Raw genomic sequence first — 16589 nt, 5'->3', positions numbered from 1 at the left:
TTGTACTATGAAGCTATAAAACCCGCAGTGAATTTGAGCACCGGCGGGGTTGAGAAGAAGCAGAGTTTTCAATTGTGTCAATGCCTTGCACGTCTTTTCTTTACCTACCAACCAAAATCTGCGCATGCTTCCTGCGCCAAGTGCAAAGGCACACGTCCTAACTCCGTTCATCAGCCCTGGTAAGCGACTATATAGGGTTTAGTCACTTCAGGATCAATCATTTTATTAATTATAATGAAAGAGTCGAAGAGAATGAAAGAGTTTTATTTCTTTATTTAATACATAAAAATAATATAGAAGTCGCTATTTTATTATTAACAACAAATATTTGACATACATATTTTGACCTTTTTTTTATGACCCACTTCAAATAATAAATGACAGTTTCAGGAAGAGCTCAAAAGCTTTCGTAGCCTCGAGTACGATTTTCTTTCATCATTAAGAAAATCACGAGAATAATCAACAAAAGGCCAATTGCTACAGCCCCAAGGATGACAGGGATGGTCCTCTTGTTATAATCAGCCAAACACTCATTCGCTGAAAAATGCGAATCAGATCAAAATGATTAAAAATGGAAAAAAACATGACTGTAACTGAAGCAAATAGAAGTGCATTCACCTTGTCCATATTGTCCGCTGGGCACACCAAATGCCTGCATATGGAGAGGTACCAGCTTAATACTCATTTCTGAAGATATCAGAAGCACGGTTGGAGATTTGCACCAAAAGCTTTGGTTGTTGGGTTCCGCAAAGAGCTTGTCACGTGACACCAAACCCGAGTACATCTTATCTGAAAAGGGGACAGATAGCAACCAATGAAACTCAGTCCACATTCTCAGAAACTGTGTCCTTTCTTTTTGCTCTTACTCGCACATCCTAAACAGACGGGCTGAGGAGACACCGAAGCAGTCAGGTTGCTGACGTAGACTTGATTCTTTTCCTGGAGAGAGAAGGCATATAGTAATTCAGAGTGTTGCTTGGCTGCACATATCTGCACCGTTGTACCTTTCTGAAGGTGAACTGCAGGCTGGCGGCATTATCGGGTAGCGAGAGAGACAAGACTGCCGACTCCCTGTGACAGGAACCCCTCACTGTGACCTTAAGGGGGTCCAAGTTGTAAAACCAGCTCTTCTAAATATGGACAAATGAGAACATCTTGTCACTCCTTCTGTCCATTTTGAGCCATTTCAGGTGAAGCGACGTGTGATAGAGGCAACACACAAACAATAGAGATAGAAAGGAACTCATTAGGGTGTGGTGGCTCTATCGGTCTTATCTGAAAGCAATACGCCGTTACTCAAGAGTCAGGCAGAAAACACACGCACACACTTTTGTCAATCCGAGGCAGTCCGAGTGTGTGTGTGAGTTACCTTCTTTATGATGATGATAAACTGTGCTCCCAGGGTAGCTTTGATGCATGGTTCCCCCTCGGGGTTGGCCAGAGTGTAGGTTCCTGCCGAAAACAAAAAGGCAATGACAAGAATTCAAACTTGGTCCAGCCTTGAGCAAAAAGGTGAAACATGGTCATGACAGTCCGCACGGTCAACTGTAAACAAAGTCATGTTGCGTTTGTGTGTACCTGGTACAGGGAGAGCCTCGGTAGGGTGTAGGACTGGCCGGTCGACGCGAGCCCCAAAACGTGACGCAGCCAAAATAGATTTATCATTTCCAACCAAGTGGACACCTACGGGGGAATCCCATCATTTTCGTGTTAAAAAGAAGCTGCAGCTGACATTATGAGCAAGCGTCAAGTTTTCACTGCAAATGTAAGAGGAAAGCACAATAACGTTTATTCCTGAAACACACCTTCATTTCGGGTAAAGCGTGACGCTTACTAATTTGAGGGAAATGTCGGCAAACATACCTGGAATTAAAACAGCCAAGAAAAGCAAAGGCCATCCGCTTGTAGCACCTTCTTGCATTATCAAACAAATGCAAGAGAATGACTTGCTTAGCGATGCTTCCTCTGTGGTGAGACCATGTCAATGTAAAGGCTTTTTCTTTTTTCTTTTTTTTTGATCTACCACAAGGCCTCTCTTGGAGAGGAAGTGAAGCGTCACAGAGGGTTTTGCACATTTTGCGTAAAAAGCTCTTATTCCTTTTTTGGGGCCTCATGTCATGTTTGGACTGACACAAAAGTTTGATCTCTGTTGCAGATGACGAGTCTTACAGCAGGATAATAATGCTGTTTATGTTTATAAACAGCATTATTAGAAGAATATCTTTGAGCAAAAACTGACTGAGAGGCTCAGATCTGGTTCCTGGTTGATTTGGTGAATACCGAGAACGCGTCTCCGGTCTGGAGTTAATAAATGTCTTGCTCAGCTTCCCAAATTGTGAGCAACAAATGGACAAAAATTGGAGAGGTTCAGTGAACCGGATGAATCAAAGTGGTGGAGGGTAAAGGTCGTCAGGGACAAAGTACCAGATAAACACACAAAATGCACACATACGAAAGACCAACGGCCCTCAAACACAAACTCTGAATTGTTTCCTCTCCATAGTTCATACTTTTAGCAACTATGAATTAATGAGCTAGAGTGTGTGTGTTGGTGAATTATACACACATGTGCACACACACACACACGTTCGCCGGTCTAAAGTCAGCAACGAACGTTTGCGGTGTCTCGTACGCCGTCCGTCTCTCTGACTTTGACTGAACAGGTCAAACAAACAAGCAAACATTGACTCTTTCTGTAGCCTGTGTGTGTGCGCGTGTCCATGCGTGTGAGCACTTTGTGTATTCTGTCTGCCCTCCTGTCCTGTGAGTTAATGGGTGAGTCATCATCCTTCTCACAGAAACATTTTCAGGAAAACTTGATTCAGTCGTCCACTCCAGGGCGAAGAGTCCAATTGTATCGGCACCCCGTGTGAACCTCCTGTAAGGGCAGCATATTACTCGATCGCTCCACTTTTTTTAAGCTTGTGTCGTATTGATCTGATTTGATCTTCTGCATTTCAAGCCTAGGCCGAATTGTTGGCCTTTGTCTCCCGTATTCCTCAGAGTGGAGAAGTACCAAGTGAGCACGATGATGAGGAGTGGGGTAGCTCTGACTACGTTGATTCTGGTGGGCTTCGTTTGCGGCCAGGTACGAACATGCGAGAGTTAAACTTGAGTCTTGAAGTGCCGGATGTTTTTGACTGTCACCGCTCTGCTCTTGAAGGACGTGCAGCCTGACGCTCAGATCTTCTGCGATGACCCGTCTGTCGAGGCGGCCGTCACCAGCGCTTTACACACTTTCAACGACAGGTTGACCGCCAGCTACAAGTTGGCGCTGTATGAGATTTTAACGGCCACCAAGGTAAAGACGTTTTATGATCCAAATATATGTGTACCTGAAGAAGTTAATATATTGATAAGGTGAGCCATGATAACATTCAGTACACCACTGCAACTTATCTACAGTTTGCAGTTGCTTCGCTCTCATAAGGAACTTTGTAGCGGTTCCGCTTTTGTTTAAAGAGCCTCAGAGTGTGATCATTGAGCAAAAAGCAGCTTCTTTTTTTTTTTTTTGTCTTTTGATCACCAAAATAAATCATGACTGCTTCAAAATAAATTTCAATTTTTTCCCTCCAACTGTGCATGTTTTTGCAGTCAGAGAACGGCTCGGATTCTTTGTACTCGCTGCAGTTTTCCAGCAGGACGAGCGACTGTCTGGCGGGAAGTCCCAAACCGTACACAGAATGCAACTATCACCCTTTTGGGCGTCAAGTAATGACATTTCGTCGGTGTTTTGCTCTTTGTAGGCTTATTTCAATTGAGGACTCATAACTGCGCATGGCAAAGTCTGTCTCGTGTGTATTTAGCGTCGCTCGCCCCGTTATGCGCATCTCGCATTTGTTTCCTCTAGGAGCCGCTTCCATGCAACGCCACAGTCCTGGTGACGGAGACGGAAAAGCACACTAAACAGGTGCACTGTCTGCTTGGTGAGTCATTCGTCATTGCGTGTGTTTGAATAGTGAAATGAGACTGAAAGAAAGGGAGCACAATTAGGGCGGCACTTATGTCATAATAAACTCATAAGGATCACGTGTGCACCGTGTTTAGTCATGGACGTTTGCAAGCTGAGTCCAACACCCCTGTGATGTCATTCTCAGTCGACACCAAGTGGTAACACAAGGCAAAATGGCCGCCCTCTGAATCCAACGGCACTGTGATGTCATTTTCAGTCGACAGCAAGTGGTAGCACAATGCAAAATGGCCGCCCTCTGAAATGGACAAAAATGTAGATGTGCTAAAATGCTTCTCCGTGCGCATTTTGTGCACGAAGCAGAAACTACCACTGAACGTTTGTAGCATTTTTAGGTGATTCTTTGGAAAAAAAAGCGAGCAAACCTTGTGGTCACTCTCAAAAGCTGAATGATTAACTACAAATGATGAGTGTTTGCCATAGTAATCAATAACATCCATTACAAGAAGGAACACAAACATTTGCATTGTCAAAAGAATTTGTCAGTGAGAGAAACGAATGACCTCGCTTGACTTTTGTCAAAATTAAAAAAAAAAGGTAACAAAAATCATTTTGCCTATCGATGACCGTCACTCTAAGAATGGTGGCCAAGCCTCTCAAACATCTTTTTGTCTTGCCACGGTTTTCCAGATGACCATATTGTGCCCGAAAGGGCGCCCTGTCTGGGTTGCCCGATGGAAATTGACGAGAACTCAGAGGACATTAAGGTTCCTCTGTCAGTTTCCATCTCCAAGTTCAACTCCGTCTCCAACTCCACACACCTGTTCAGTCTTCACAGCGTCAGACATGCAACCAGACAGGTGACGTCTGTTTGCGCCCATTTGGTGGGAGAGAGCAAGAAAGTATTTCGATGTTTTTCTCCAAACAGGTGGTGGCAGGTTTCCGATTCAAACTGGAATTTGACGTGAGGAGGACCACCTGCGCCAAAGCCGAACACAGCGAACTCAGCGACTTGTGCGTGCACGATGACGAGATGATGGTAAACGCGAGTGCACGCCATGTTTGTCCTTGTTGTGCGTGACACTGGCTTCCTCACAAGCTCTCTCTGCTTGCAGGAAGTCTTTAACTGCCGCTCCACGGTGGATGTGGCACCGTGGAGACATGTAGCCCCTCAGGCCAATATTGAATGCCAAGAAGGTCCTCTGCCACCGCGGGTAGGCCTCCAATCGCTAGTGATGTGCAAAAATATTTTGGGAGTGGTCTTAATTGGTCCCAATCCACTTTTGTGTCGATTCAGTTCATGAGCCGACGCCTGCCTCCCGGCTGGACTCCCTTTAGGGACGCTATTGAACAAGCGCCCACCGGCCATGCAGACAAAAAAGAATCATCGGAGGAGGACGCAACCGACGCATCTTCGACCGCTGCGACGGCCAAAGGTCCAAACGACGACCCCTTCCACTGCCCGTCCAAGCCGTGGAAGACATTCCTCCCCATCCGTCCTCTCGCTCCCAACCTGAATGGTACATCTCCAGATCCCACTATCAGGCCTCTTCGTGACGAAGACCTTCTGGGGTGAACGCCTCATTAAATCATAATTTCCTTTTTCCTGCTTTTGGACTATTCTGAAGAAATATTCCGATGCCACAAAGAGCAGAGGAAACGTAGAATCAGGAGATGTTTTGATTTCAATTTAAGATGAGAGTATCAGGCTATTGCATACATTTAAATGATAAACATTTTATACAACACAAGTGAATACAGCACGTTACAATCGTGGCATAAAGATGTTAAGATTTGTTGGCCAATATAGAGAAATTAAAGTCGTATGACCTTGCTTTCTTCTGTTTGTGTTTCTAATGGAATAGAAATTTATTGCAGTTATTTTTTCTGAAAAGTGCTGACACGGCAGAATAACTATCCATTGGAAATATTTTATTCCAAGCCCTCTGTTGTGCTGACACTTTGTGTAAAAACACACACAGTCTGGTGAATATTTAACAAATGTATATTTGGACATCTTCACAGAACACTCAAATGGATGGTCAATCATTCCATCCAGGAACAACACTTTTTTTTTTACCCTGTGACCAGGCAGCCACACAAAAACACAACAATACAATTCAGTGTTGAAACATGTTAACGTGAAAATGAACCTGTCAAGGAAGCAAACTTAAGGCAGTCGTTTAGAAATACGTGTGAGTGCTTTGCAAAGAGGACACACTTGAGCTTCACCCAATCATGCAGATAGGCTGTGAGAAAAAAAAATACATTGGACATTCATAGTATAGGCTAAGGTTTTGTCAGCATGTCATGTACAATAAACACTGCATATAAAAACAAGGCTGATGACCATATGATCAATGCATCTGCATTTCCTTTGAGTCATTTCAACAGGAGTAAGCAGAGTTATGTAAGTCGCAGGTGTTTCACATCCTCGAAAGCCACTCACTCCCTTCATTTGAAAGGCTCAACTACATTAAAAGTTACATTCGCAACCATAGCAGGTGGACAGACACAATCAAAACATTACGACGATTTATTTTCCCTTTCACATTAGTGTGTTGTGCGTCTGTATTGCATTGGGTGTTCTTCGATACTTGCTGACGAGATCCGACCCATTCAGTCAATTTGATACTCAGACTTGGACGAAGGATAAATCAGATAACAGGTAAGGAAAAAGTTATCTTATCAAAAAGTTTTGTTTTTTTTTTCAACAAGCATACTCTGCAAGAAAACGTCATTTTGAGGCTTATGTTGAAAAATAAAATGTGAAATGTATGTACTTGACAAACTCCCCACAGGAAAATGGCTTGAAAGACATTGAGTTGGCGTGCCAAGACAAACAAAGTGGGACCTGCCAAACAACGTGGGACCTGCCAATTAAGTTCTGCAACCCGCGCAGATGTATCACCACTTGGACAGGTAAGGACATTCAAACGCTCTCAGTTTGACATTAACAAAAATAACCTGGACTGGAACTTTTGCATGTACAAGCACACAGCTTAATGCTTCAAGGTTTAACATGCAAAAAAAAAAAAAAAAAAAAAAAAAAAAAAGGTTTAATTTGCTTAACTGCATGATGAACTTTGACCGGCCTAAAAAACAAATAAAGAAAAAAAAAATACTGCATTTGAGCACATGATAAATAGTGAGCGCACATGTGGTTTGTTGTCACAACTCAAAACATTACAACTGTTAATGCTGCGACCGAACTTCACATCTTTGAATCACATCGCAACAGAGCACAACGTTGACTTCCTCAATACAATCAAACTGTAAGATGTCAGGCAAATCCGCCAAGTTCAGCATGCGCACGATGGAGTTCTCATATAGTTTTCGGCTTTAGCGTGCGATATTGTGGAGTGATGTTTTGACCTTCCGGACACCTGCTAACGTCAAACTCGTAAACTGGCCACAGAGTCCATTTTGCATCACAACACAAACAGTCAACACCTTTCCATTCCAATCAGTGCACTAATGACACGGCGGTCAGGCCATCTGCTCTGCTCAAATGTCTAAAAATATTTTAAACTGTAATAATCATAAAAAAACAATACTCTGAAACCTGCCCTCAAATCCACAAATATGGCGACCACATTGCTTACGTTGAGATGCCGAGGACAGACCCAAGACGCATCATGCCAGCAAAATGAAAGGAAAGTGACTCAAACTTGTTTGGTACATACCTTTCCAAAGTAGTCATCAATCAGTCTCAAGGTGCACCACCACCACCGGGTGGGTTGGAGGATGGGGGGGGACAAACAACACACCTTGGTGGCTCGAGGAAGGTTTGGCAAAGGTGCCGCTTTACAGGTGCAGTTTCACCACAAAAATGGTGGAAGACTAAAGGTGAAGTGACAACAGGTCCTTAAAGCAATCATTTAGTTGCTTTATTGTCTATCTTCTTCATGGCACTGGCAAGGAAATGTTATCCAGGAAAACGGTTTGAGGGCGGGGCCGGCCACGGAGCAACGCTAATCAAGCAGCAAGACACACCCGGTGGCTACATTGGTAGCTGGATGAAGACGATGGTTTTGCAGTCCTTTCACCATTCAGGAGTTCTCCTCAGCATTAAGTGCAATGGCCGTTGGTTTTTCAGTGTTATTCTACAAAAAAAAATAGTGCATTTCTCCCAGGAGGCGTGACTCCAAACAAAGGCATCGATTGATCGCTGCCACCTCAACAGAGACGAGGTGGGAATAAATAACGTTGTTTGTTTGCAGCTTAGTTGAGTGCATGCTGTCGAATGGTGTGGAAAATCCAGTCCATCTTGGTGGTCCAGCCGCCATGGTGAGCGTCATTCATCTGTTTCATAAAATAGTCCAACGCCTCCTGCAAAAGGGCACAAGCAAAGACTGCATCACCAGGAAATTGTGCCCAAATTGGGTTTCAGGTTCTTAAGAAACTAACTGGAAAATAACATGCACATTCTCCGTTAATGATACCTGCTCTGTTTTTTCCAGGGCCAAGGTCTTCCGAATGTAGGCGATGTCATCAAACGACTGCAACTCGGGCATGCCGGAGCCCAGCATCATGGAGAAGAGGTTGATGAAGAGGTTGGCATGCTGTCGGATGGCCAGGTAGGCTTTATAACACATCTCCTGGAACCTGGAGTGCAGAAAAGAAACCAAACACGGAGGTGTGTGTACTTCTTGGAAAGACATTAAAGGCAACATGAGGATATGAAACTCCTGAAAGCGGCTCAACGCTTGCTGATAGCAGCCGCAATGCATCATACCTCTCAAACTCTTTGGTCTTGGCACACTCCTGGGAGCCTTTACTGATGACGATGAGGAAGTCTTGCGTCAACACGAAGGGCACTCGCTCTCGCTTGTAGCCAAACTTCTTTTTCTTATGATCCAGGAAATGTCCAAAATCGATATGAAATAACTGCGGCACAGCACAAAGTATCAAGAAAAAAGTCATTGCTCACTTCCTCTTGCTAGATTTCATCCACTGACGTCATCTTGTGCTCCCCTCACCGAATTCTCAGATTTTGCTCACTGAAAAGCTTGCTTAAAACACACGCCATACCACAAGACCAATACCAAGGGATTTCTTTTCTCACTTGCATGACAACCTATTCATAAAAATGCCACTAGGTGGCGACAAAACTTGCTCCAATCTTATGGTTTATTGGGCTTCAGGTTGGCAAGGCACAAGAGGGCGCTAAAACTCCGCCTGATTCAAAACGAAGCCAATTTTCGTTTCGACAGCGTTTTGTGGCATCTTGTTGCCATGGAACTGTGTTGATTTGACGTATTTATCTGTATTTCCACGATGACACAAACGTGTGCGTTGATGTGGTTACCTGCCCATCATCTTTGACCATAATGTTGCTGTTGTGTCGGTCTCCAATTCCAAGAATAAACGTAGCTACACAGTAGCCAGCACAGGACCTGGTAAAAAGGTCCACGGCCATATCATACCTGCAAGTCACAAGCAGGAAGCGATAGTCCCAAGTGAATGAAACTGGCCCCAAAAGATGTTGACGAATGGCAGACTTACATCTCGCCCTTGTTTTTGTCTCTGAGCCACTGGTGCAGTGTGTTGGAGTTGAACTGCAAAGCCCCTTTCAAGCCACCCTTGCACTGGATCTGCATGATGGTGTGCGAACTGCGAACCACCTCGATGAGCCCTACGCAGTCTCCCAGCGACAGGCAGCCATAGGGCAGCATGCTGCGCGGAAAAAAATACGCAAGTGACCAGTTTGGCACGACCAGGTGGGAAGGAAGCCACGGTAAACTGCGGTGGAGTGAGCTCGTACCGTAGGTCTAGTCCCTGGTTCTGCCAAATGTTCTCCATGATTTTGATAATCTGCAAAGTCAGCATATCTTGGCGCAGGTCTAGGGCACAAAAGGGACAAGGAAAACCAATGAGGCCATTCCGCATGTGGATGACTATAACGAGAGTGGCTTTACCATCTCCGTTTTTGAAGATGATCTCATTGTTTTGAAAGAGGAGCTCGGACATGATGTCTGGATTTTCCCAGTTGAGCCACAGCGGTCTTTTTGCCGATGACATGATCCTGCATTCCTCCAACCTGCGCATTATCGAACTTGCGTTTTCCCCAGAACCTTTCCTTCAGACATGTTCGCACGGAAGTGTCAGGCCTAACCTCAGGTTGCCCAATTGGTGGGCGGGGTTAAGAGGAGAGGTGAAATTCTGTAGCGCATCCATGTAGTCAGGTCTTTTCATCTGGTCCACCAGGAAGCGCATCTGAACCTTCACACACGCAGAACAACACAAGAACGTCAACGTGTGGCCCGTCAAGGGGAAAGATGCCGAACGAGGGCGGCACCTTCTGCGTCTCATCCTTCTTCTCCTGTTTGAGGATATCGGTGAGATTGATGAGCTTCTCCATGGCCTCCACCTGCCTGCTTAGGTGTTTGAGGTACATGCCGCAGGCCCGGCAGTACGCCTCCAACAGCAGCCCGAACCTTTGGCTCACTGTTTTGTTGTGCATTTCAGCCCTTGGAGAAGGAAGCGAGGCGAGACCGCCGGTTACACAAATCATCAATTTGAGCGAACTGACGTGGAAAGGCAAGGAACTGACTTGAGATGCCAAAAGAAGAAATGTCCTATTCTCTGATTAGTTAGCGCCTTTTTGAGCAGAAAACGGGCCAGAGGATTGTCGAGGTACTGCTCGTATTTTATAACCTGCAACAGGGCAGACATGAATGGATCATTATTGACAAGGAGCTTTTTAAGGGCATATGGGAAAGATCATTTAGGTAGTTATGTTTAATTGGCATTCAGATCATGTGAAAGGAAAAAAAAATCTCCAGGAAGAGGTCCCTGGAAACCGGTGAGAGACAGCCAAGGTGCACTTACCTGCACAAGCTGGATGAGGTACTGGGAGAGTTTGTCATCAGTCAGGTACTTGTCAAGGCAGCGCACAGCAAAGTGTCGAACCATGGGGTCCGGGTAGTTGCAGTCCAACAATTCCATGGCTTGCTCGGGACGGATGGACGGCCACTCCTTCAACAGGCAGTACATCTGGCAACACAAATACCAAACGATGGACACCGCACATCGAGAAGCCCCTCGTAGAAAATCCTGAAGGACAATCGCAGTACCTGAGCGACTTCGTCTCTGGAGTTCCATTTGACGGCGAGAAGGATCTTTGGCAGGATCTCGGGGAAATTCATGCAGTAGTGTCTGGTGGTAAAAGGAAGGCCATTTGATTGACTCCATCCTAGCTGGGTGCTCATGATTTGGTCAGCTTGCTTACCTGTGCCTCCACAGGAAGTCTTTCTCCTGTTCGGTAATTTCTGAAAGCGGGTCTCTGTTGCTTAGCTGTCTCAGCTGGTCCATGTCACTCTCAGTCAGGGCGTGATCTCTTGCCAGACGGTTGCTCTGAAAGGCAAATTACACTCGGCGTTATGACTGCATTTATTATGCATGGATATCTTTCCTCAACTTCTCAGAGGAGGAATCCGAGGCACAAAGCAAGATGTGTTTCCGGTTCTTCCACTTCCTGGAGGGCATTTGGCCAAGCCCTTGCATTAGGAGCTGTTGGGAAAGCTTCTCAAGGAACTCGAGTTACAGATAAAAGGTATCATCGAATACGCCACCTTAGGCCTTTAACATAAATAAATCAACTTCACTGAGTATCTGATGGACCTGTATCGAGGATAGCTGGCGTGCGCACCTGCCTCCGTGACAAGATGATGCCGTGAAGCGATCGTCCGTTAAAATACATGAGCGACGCCAGGATTGAGTCTCGGTTTTGTGACGTGACGGATTATGTTGCAAAGCAACCTTAATTATTGACTATGAAATCTCATTACGGAACAGTCATGGCAGCGGGTGACTTTTAGGCAAGGAGTAGTCGATACCTGTCCAGACAGGTTGTAGTTGAAGCCAAGCTCTCTCGAGATGGTCCAGTTAGCGTGGTCCTCCACAGCGTTCATGTCGGGATATTTGACGGGACTGCTGAAGTGGTCAAATTCCAGCTCCAGACACGGCGTTTCCTGCACAACAGAGTCATACTCTCAAGATCCGATTCAAATGAAAGCAATTCATTCCTTCTTGTGTAATGTGGTACTGAAGTGGACCTTGTTGGGGTTGGAGCCCGTGACCCCAATGGGATTGAGAAGATCTTCCAGGCCATGGGGAACCGGCCAGAGGTTGAGCGCCATCTTGTTGGCCACCAGCATGTGCGTGTAGTCAAACAAGTTGATGTTGCCCCAAGCCAGCGGACAGTGCTCCTTCAAGAAAAATAATCCAGTCAGCCAAAGTATAAGAGAAGGTGGGCATCAGCATGAATCCAGGATGTTCCCGACACAAAGCCTTTTTTGAAAAAGAAACCAATTCGATGGCCCCCGGCAGGATCCACGTTGCGTTTTAATTTCATGTCGAAGCATCATCAAGCAAGCTTGCTTTGTCACCACTTCTACTGAAACCAAAGAAAGGTTTAACGATAACGCCGCGACCTACAAAGCGAGTCTTCGCTGAGGGTCAGTGAAGGGCGCGGGCGATAAACAAGCGGACAGCGTTTCATGTTGGCAGTCGCCCAAATTGTGTCTATTTAAAGTAAACGCTTGAACAAAAGGCCACTGTGTGGAGAAGGTGTTTATCTTTAATTCAGGCGCTGTGTGAAAGAACATCCGAAAACGTGGCAGGGAAAGGACCAAGCCCCGCTCAGTCGGTGTCTCTTTACACTATCAATGTCCACGCTACCTCTTTTGCTCCCTTCCTGCCTTTGACGGAGCAAATGGAAAGGCAAAGTCTGGCGGCTCGCGGGACGTCCGGGATGTACATGTCGTAGGTCAGCCACTCGTTCCACCTAGAGACGCAGACGAGACCAACGTTGGTGAAACGCCACAATGGTGGACACGAGCAAGGAGCGCCTCGAACGGTGCTGCAATGAAACTGGGCAGCGCTCTGGTGAAAAGGAAAATGTCACCTGGGGTTAGAGCAGGGCACTCTCTGCGTGTTGACATTGTCGCACATCTGTTCTCCTCCATGGTAAATGCCCGTCCTCACATAAATCTGAAAGAATAGACGACGGAGAAGATCAAAAAATAACCATCGCTGACACACTTTCTCAACGACACGTCAATTATCAAGCAAAAATCACCCGACAACGACTCATCCGCTAAAAAGCAGCTATTCTCACCTTGTCGATGTCTCTTATGTTGACGTTAACATAGGTGGCGCAGAGGATCCGTATTCGCAGCGTTCCGTTGATGGTCCACAGCGACTTGGTGGCCGCCTCTCCGTTCATATACGATGACGCCGTGGAGATGCGGCGGGAGTACGACGGGAGGACAAAGTTGTCGCTAGGCAATTGGGTGTAGAGGCTGTCCTTGGCCATGAGCATCAAGTTGGGCATCCTGCTCAGCATGATGCAACTACGAATGTACTGGCGGCAGAGGGACAGGGAGACAAGATGGGAGAGGGATGTCAATTCCACGGACGCTAGCGTTTCAAGTCGATTCAACACTGAAAATAGTTTGATTTTCAAAAGCGCAACATTTAAGGCCATGCTGCTTAGAAAAACTACCTGTAATGCCCAAGACGTTATCGGATGCTGACATGTCACTTCACTAACCTTGTATTGGCTGATTGGGTACTTTTCCAGCAGGTACTCGTCACAGCCACAAACTTTGAGGATGTATTTGCCCTGGTACTCCTGAACACACATCTTCAGTTGCTCGGGGGAGAGCAGCATGCTGCGCGTCTTCTTGCGAATGGCCTCTGCAATCACCTGGAATCAACAAAAGATTTAAAAGGGAAAAACAAGCGGTTTAGCTGTCATTTGTCTTCCTCAGATGGAATAAACAAGCTGAGAGGCATTTTGGTATGTGTGTTGAGATCTTGAGTGACCTGTTCAGGCACACAGTCGTGGTTGATCTTCAATGTATACTTTTGTTTGTCGTTATTTGGAGAAACAATCACCCAAATGACAACAATAATTTGACCTGAGACAGACAAAGAGACAAACAGGCCAACACCGAGGTCAGAACATGATCAATCAATCGAGTAGAGAGGAATTAATTGACAATTATTTTCATTATTGAGTCATTGTGTACGGTCATTGTTGAACTTCTGAACAGATTTCAGCCCGTCAACTGTAATTTTTTTTTCTTTAGATTTGATGCGACCTTTTGCCTATGAAATACGCTAAGATGTTGGTTGGTCACATACATCAATCAGCAAAGTTGACGATTTATTTTGATTTTATTTGACTTATCGTCTGGAATGAAAGTCAAACGCAAACCTTTGTCTAATTTGCTGTAAATGTGTTTTGGGAGTTCCTGCGTGGATTCCACGTTGGGCGGATAAACGTAGAGGGCTCTGCTGTGGGGCCCGCTGGCATCTCTCAGTTCAACAGAGTCTTTACACACATTCAGGATGTTTCTCCTGAAGTCCTGAACTTCGGGGTCCTTCACCAGGTCAAATTCACACACTGGCATACCGATGGCAAAACCTGGCAAAATGAAAAAAATTGGCATTTTGAACATCACGGTTTGCTAGCGTTCAGTCTATCCATCTCTCTTGGGACTCACCAATCTCTCTGTTCAGGATCTTTTCCTCTCGGTTGCCAACCGGTTCGATAACCTTGAGGAAAGGCTGAAAAAGTCTGAGGTCGCATAGCCGCCGTGTCTCGTCGAAGAACTCTTCCCGCTCAGCTTCCTACGGACAGGAAAATGCAGTCTGCATTTCTCGTGCATGACAATAATGAGGACAACTTTAGGACAAACAAGTCCTGGAACGTCTCGAACGCGAAAGCAAGGCTTACAAAAAGTCATCTTTGGACGTTCTATAATGAATAAAAGTATGCTTACCTGAGTAACACTGACAAAGATGTAAGAGGTCTCCTCCTGCAAGAGGTGATGGAGGGGATACTTTCTGGCTTCTTTAAACAGTTCATGTTTGATGGTGATGAGAGTTGCCTCACGGAGGCACTCCAAGGTCAGAATCATTCCATTGGGCAGCAGGCAATCCACCAAGATCCTGCAGGTAGAACACCAATTTCTTAGCAGCTGCTTGGCTAGCCACTTGCATTTGTGGCTAAACTGAATTCGCCATCCTCTACCTGGGAGGCATCAGGTGGATGCCCCATAATTCCCCCGAGGACGGCCTTGGAGGCATCTTCCTCTCTGTCTCCCAGCTCAGCCGCACAAAATAGCTGCGAGCACAAGAGCGTTCAACAAAGACTAAAACAACTGCTGAGCATGACCAAACTTTACAAAAACAACATTTTGGGATAAAGAGCAACACATTGGATGAGATTACCTTCGGCCTATTGGTGGGAAACACTAGTACACCACTTCATTATTACTGTGTAAAGTGAGCTTCAAAATAAACAAGAGTAAAGAACACAATGTGCATTGAGCGAATCTGTGAGCTGTGACCATGATCAGGATGCAGAGAAGCACTTTGGGGCCAAAAAAGGAAGCTTCCTCACAACACAGGATGTGGGGAGTTGGGGAACATTGGCCTCCACACAAACGTGTATCAAGATTCTTCAATGGACCAACACATTGGCAAACTCAAACATATCCTCAACTCAACCTTTACGTGTTTTTTAAACATAAAGTAAAAATGTGTTCCTCAAACTTAACAAATTACTAATGTTAATTTCCACAAACGTAACTATTTCAAGTGTAGCGAGTGTTATTAAGCATGATTCTCCATTCCAACAACACAGGATGTGAACTTCAAAATGCAGTCGAGACAAATGTATCATTATGACAAGAGAAACATACCTTAGAGAGCAAAAGATGACAGACTAGTTCCACCCTTCATCTTCCAATCCAACCTCATGCTGCCACTTTGGGGGTGTGGAGACAGAGAGGAGGCTGAACACAAACAACAGGTCAATCGAGGGTGACGTTAGCAACTAGGCTAGCAACGGGCTAGCAGAGTTGACAGCACGGTGATGCTGCCAACGCGTACTGAGCCATAACGTGAGATCATCAAGATAAACCTTGTGTCATAATTGACAGACAACACAGTCAAGGTACAGATGGCCAACACGTTAAAAAAAAAAAAATGCTAATCCATTTTGGAACAGTTAGCTAGCTTCGCATTCATTCGCCTTGCTAAAACATGGACTCAAACTGGTGAAATTGTTCTATCCCACATACAAGCCTTGTTTGCTCCCCCTTTCCACGGGTGTCAAAAGCTTTGAAGATGATGGTGCAATTTTCGGTTCGGCTAATGCCAGCCAGCGAGCCGACGCCTCCAGCTCTCAACGGCCGGTTCACGGCTAGCCACGCCGGTGGAGAAAATAAAACGCAAAATCTGCTCCCAGACCCTTCAAATCAGCAATCCGAGATTACCCTTTAATCCACCACGGCAACAGTATTCTTCGCTGCGTTGCGATATGTGCTTAACTTGTTATGGTGACGCGAACGAGAGTCGCGTGTTCGTGTTCAATGAGTGAGGATGAAGGCGAGGATGTTTATGAACTGCTCCGGTCAAGTTGTGCAGCCTCATGTGTCTGCCTCTGAACATTACACTCACATCACACAATATACATTAAATGGATGGCCATTCTTCTGCAGCATTTCAGACCTACATTGCATTACAAAGCCCTTCTTACTTTATTTTACAATCCACACATTTTTTTTTCACTTCCCTTCAGGGATTTATGGATTTTAAGAGTCCTTATGAACATCCGTTAGTGCACCCTTAGTTACGTAGTGCGTAACAATGGCATATG

The 16589-nt window shown here is 45.4% G+C and overlaps 2 protein-coding genes across 6 annotated transcripts; one reads left to right on the top strand and one right to left on the bottom strand.

Moving 5' to 3' along the window:
- Positions 1-109: 109 nt before the first annotated feature.
- kng1 (kininogen 1) lies at positions 110-5744 on the top strand. 4 transcript variants are annotated; one of them, XM_049732364.1, is made up of 10 exons: positions 110-179; positions 2799-2880; positions 3004-3088; positions 3164-3301; positions 3595-3711; positions 3851-3926; positions 4601-4770; positions 4839-4949; positions 5026-5124; positions 5202-5744. In XM_049732364.1, the coding sequence occupies exons 1-10, from the start codon at positions 125-127 to the stop codon at positions 5484-5486; spliced, it is 1218 nt and encodes a 405-aa protein (XP_049588321.1). In that variant the 5' UTR covers positions 110-124; the 3' UTR covers positions 5487-5744. The 4 variants fall into 4 exon arrangements, with proteins under 4 accessions (XP_049588321.1, XP_049588320.1, XP_049588319.1 ...); XM_049732363.1 differs by having other exon boundaries at positions 2968-3088; positions 5208-5744; XM_049732362.1 differs by having other exon boundaries at positions 2968-3088.
- A 153-nt stretch (positions 5745-5897) lies between these two features.
- pik3ca (phosphatidylinositol-4,5-bisphosphate 3-kinase, catalytic subunit alpha) lies at positions 5898-16388 on the bottom strand. 2 transcript variants are annotated; one of them, XM_049732352.2, is made up of 26 exons: positions 16012-16388; positions 15631-15723; positions 14958-15050; positions 14707-14875; positions 14428-14554; positions 14139-14348; positions 13745-13839; positions 13470-13625; positions 13035-13280; positions 12822-12907; positions 12596-12701; positions 11971-12123; positions 11752-11886; positions 11145-11269; positions 10990-11071; positions 10745-10909; positions 10467-10570; positions 10212-10383; positions 10029-10135; positions 9832-9953; positions 9678-9756; positions 9419-9589; positions 9222-9339; positions 8649-8800; positions 8356-8518; positions 5898-8242 (listed from the first exon to the last, which is right to left on the bottom strand). In XM_049732352.2, exons 3-26 carry the CDS (start codon positions 15011-15013, stop codon positions 8135-8137), a joined length of 3207 nt encoding a protein of 1068 aa, XP_049588309.1. In that variant the 5' UTR covers positions 15014-15050; positions 15631-15723; positions 16012-16388; the 3' UTR covers positions 5898-8134. The 2 variants fall into 2 exon arrangements, with proteins under 2 accessions (XP_049588309.1, XP_049588310.1); XM_049732353.2 differs by having other exon boundaries at positions 16207-16388.
- Positions 16389-16589: the final 201 nt, after the last annotated feature.

This window comes from Syngnathus scovelli, chromosome 10 (genome assembly GCF_024217435.2).
Source record: "Syngnathus scovelli strain Florida chromosome 10, RoL_Ssco_1.2, whole genome shotgun sequence".
Taxonomy (NCBI): Eukaryota; Metazoa; Chordata; class Actinopteri; order Syngnathiformes; family Syngnathidae; genus Syngnathus; species Syngnathus scovelli.
This window is presented reverse-complemented; position numbering and strand designations above follow the sequence as displayed.

Coding starts and splice junctions, on each gene's coding strand:
- kng1 (XM_049732362.1), top strand. CDS start 125: ATGCTTCCTGCGCCAAGTGCAAAGGCACACGTCCTAACTCCGTTCATC. Junction 180..2,798: donor AACTCCGTTCATCAGCCCTG/GTAAGCGACTAT, acceptor TCCTTCTCACAG/AAACATTTTCAGGAAAACTT. Junction 3,302..3,594: donor AGATTTTAACGGCCACCAAG/GTAAAGACGTTT, acceptor ATGTTTTTGCAG/TCAGAGAACGGCTCGGATTC.
- pik3ca (XM_049732352.2), bottom strand. CDS start 15,013: ATGCCTCCAAGGCCGTCCTCGGGGGAATTATGGGGCATCCACCTGATG. Junction 10,571..10,744: donor ACCTCATCCAGCTTGTGCAG/GTAAGTGCACCT, acceptor GCCCTGTTGCAG/GTTATAAAATACGAGCAGTA. Junction 8,243..8,355: donor CCCTGGAAAAAACAGAGCAG/GTATCATTAACG, acceptor GCCCTTTTGCAG/GAGGCGTTGGACTATTTTAT.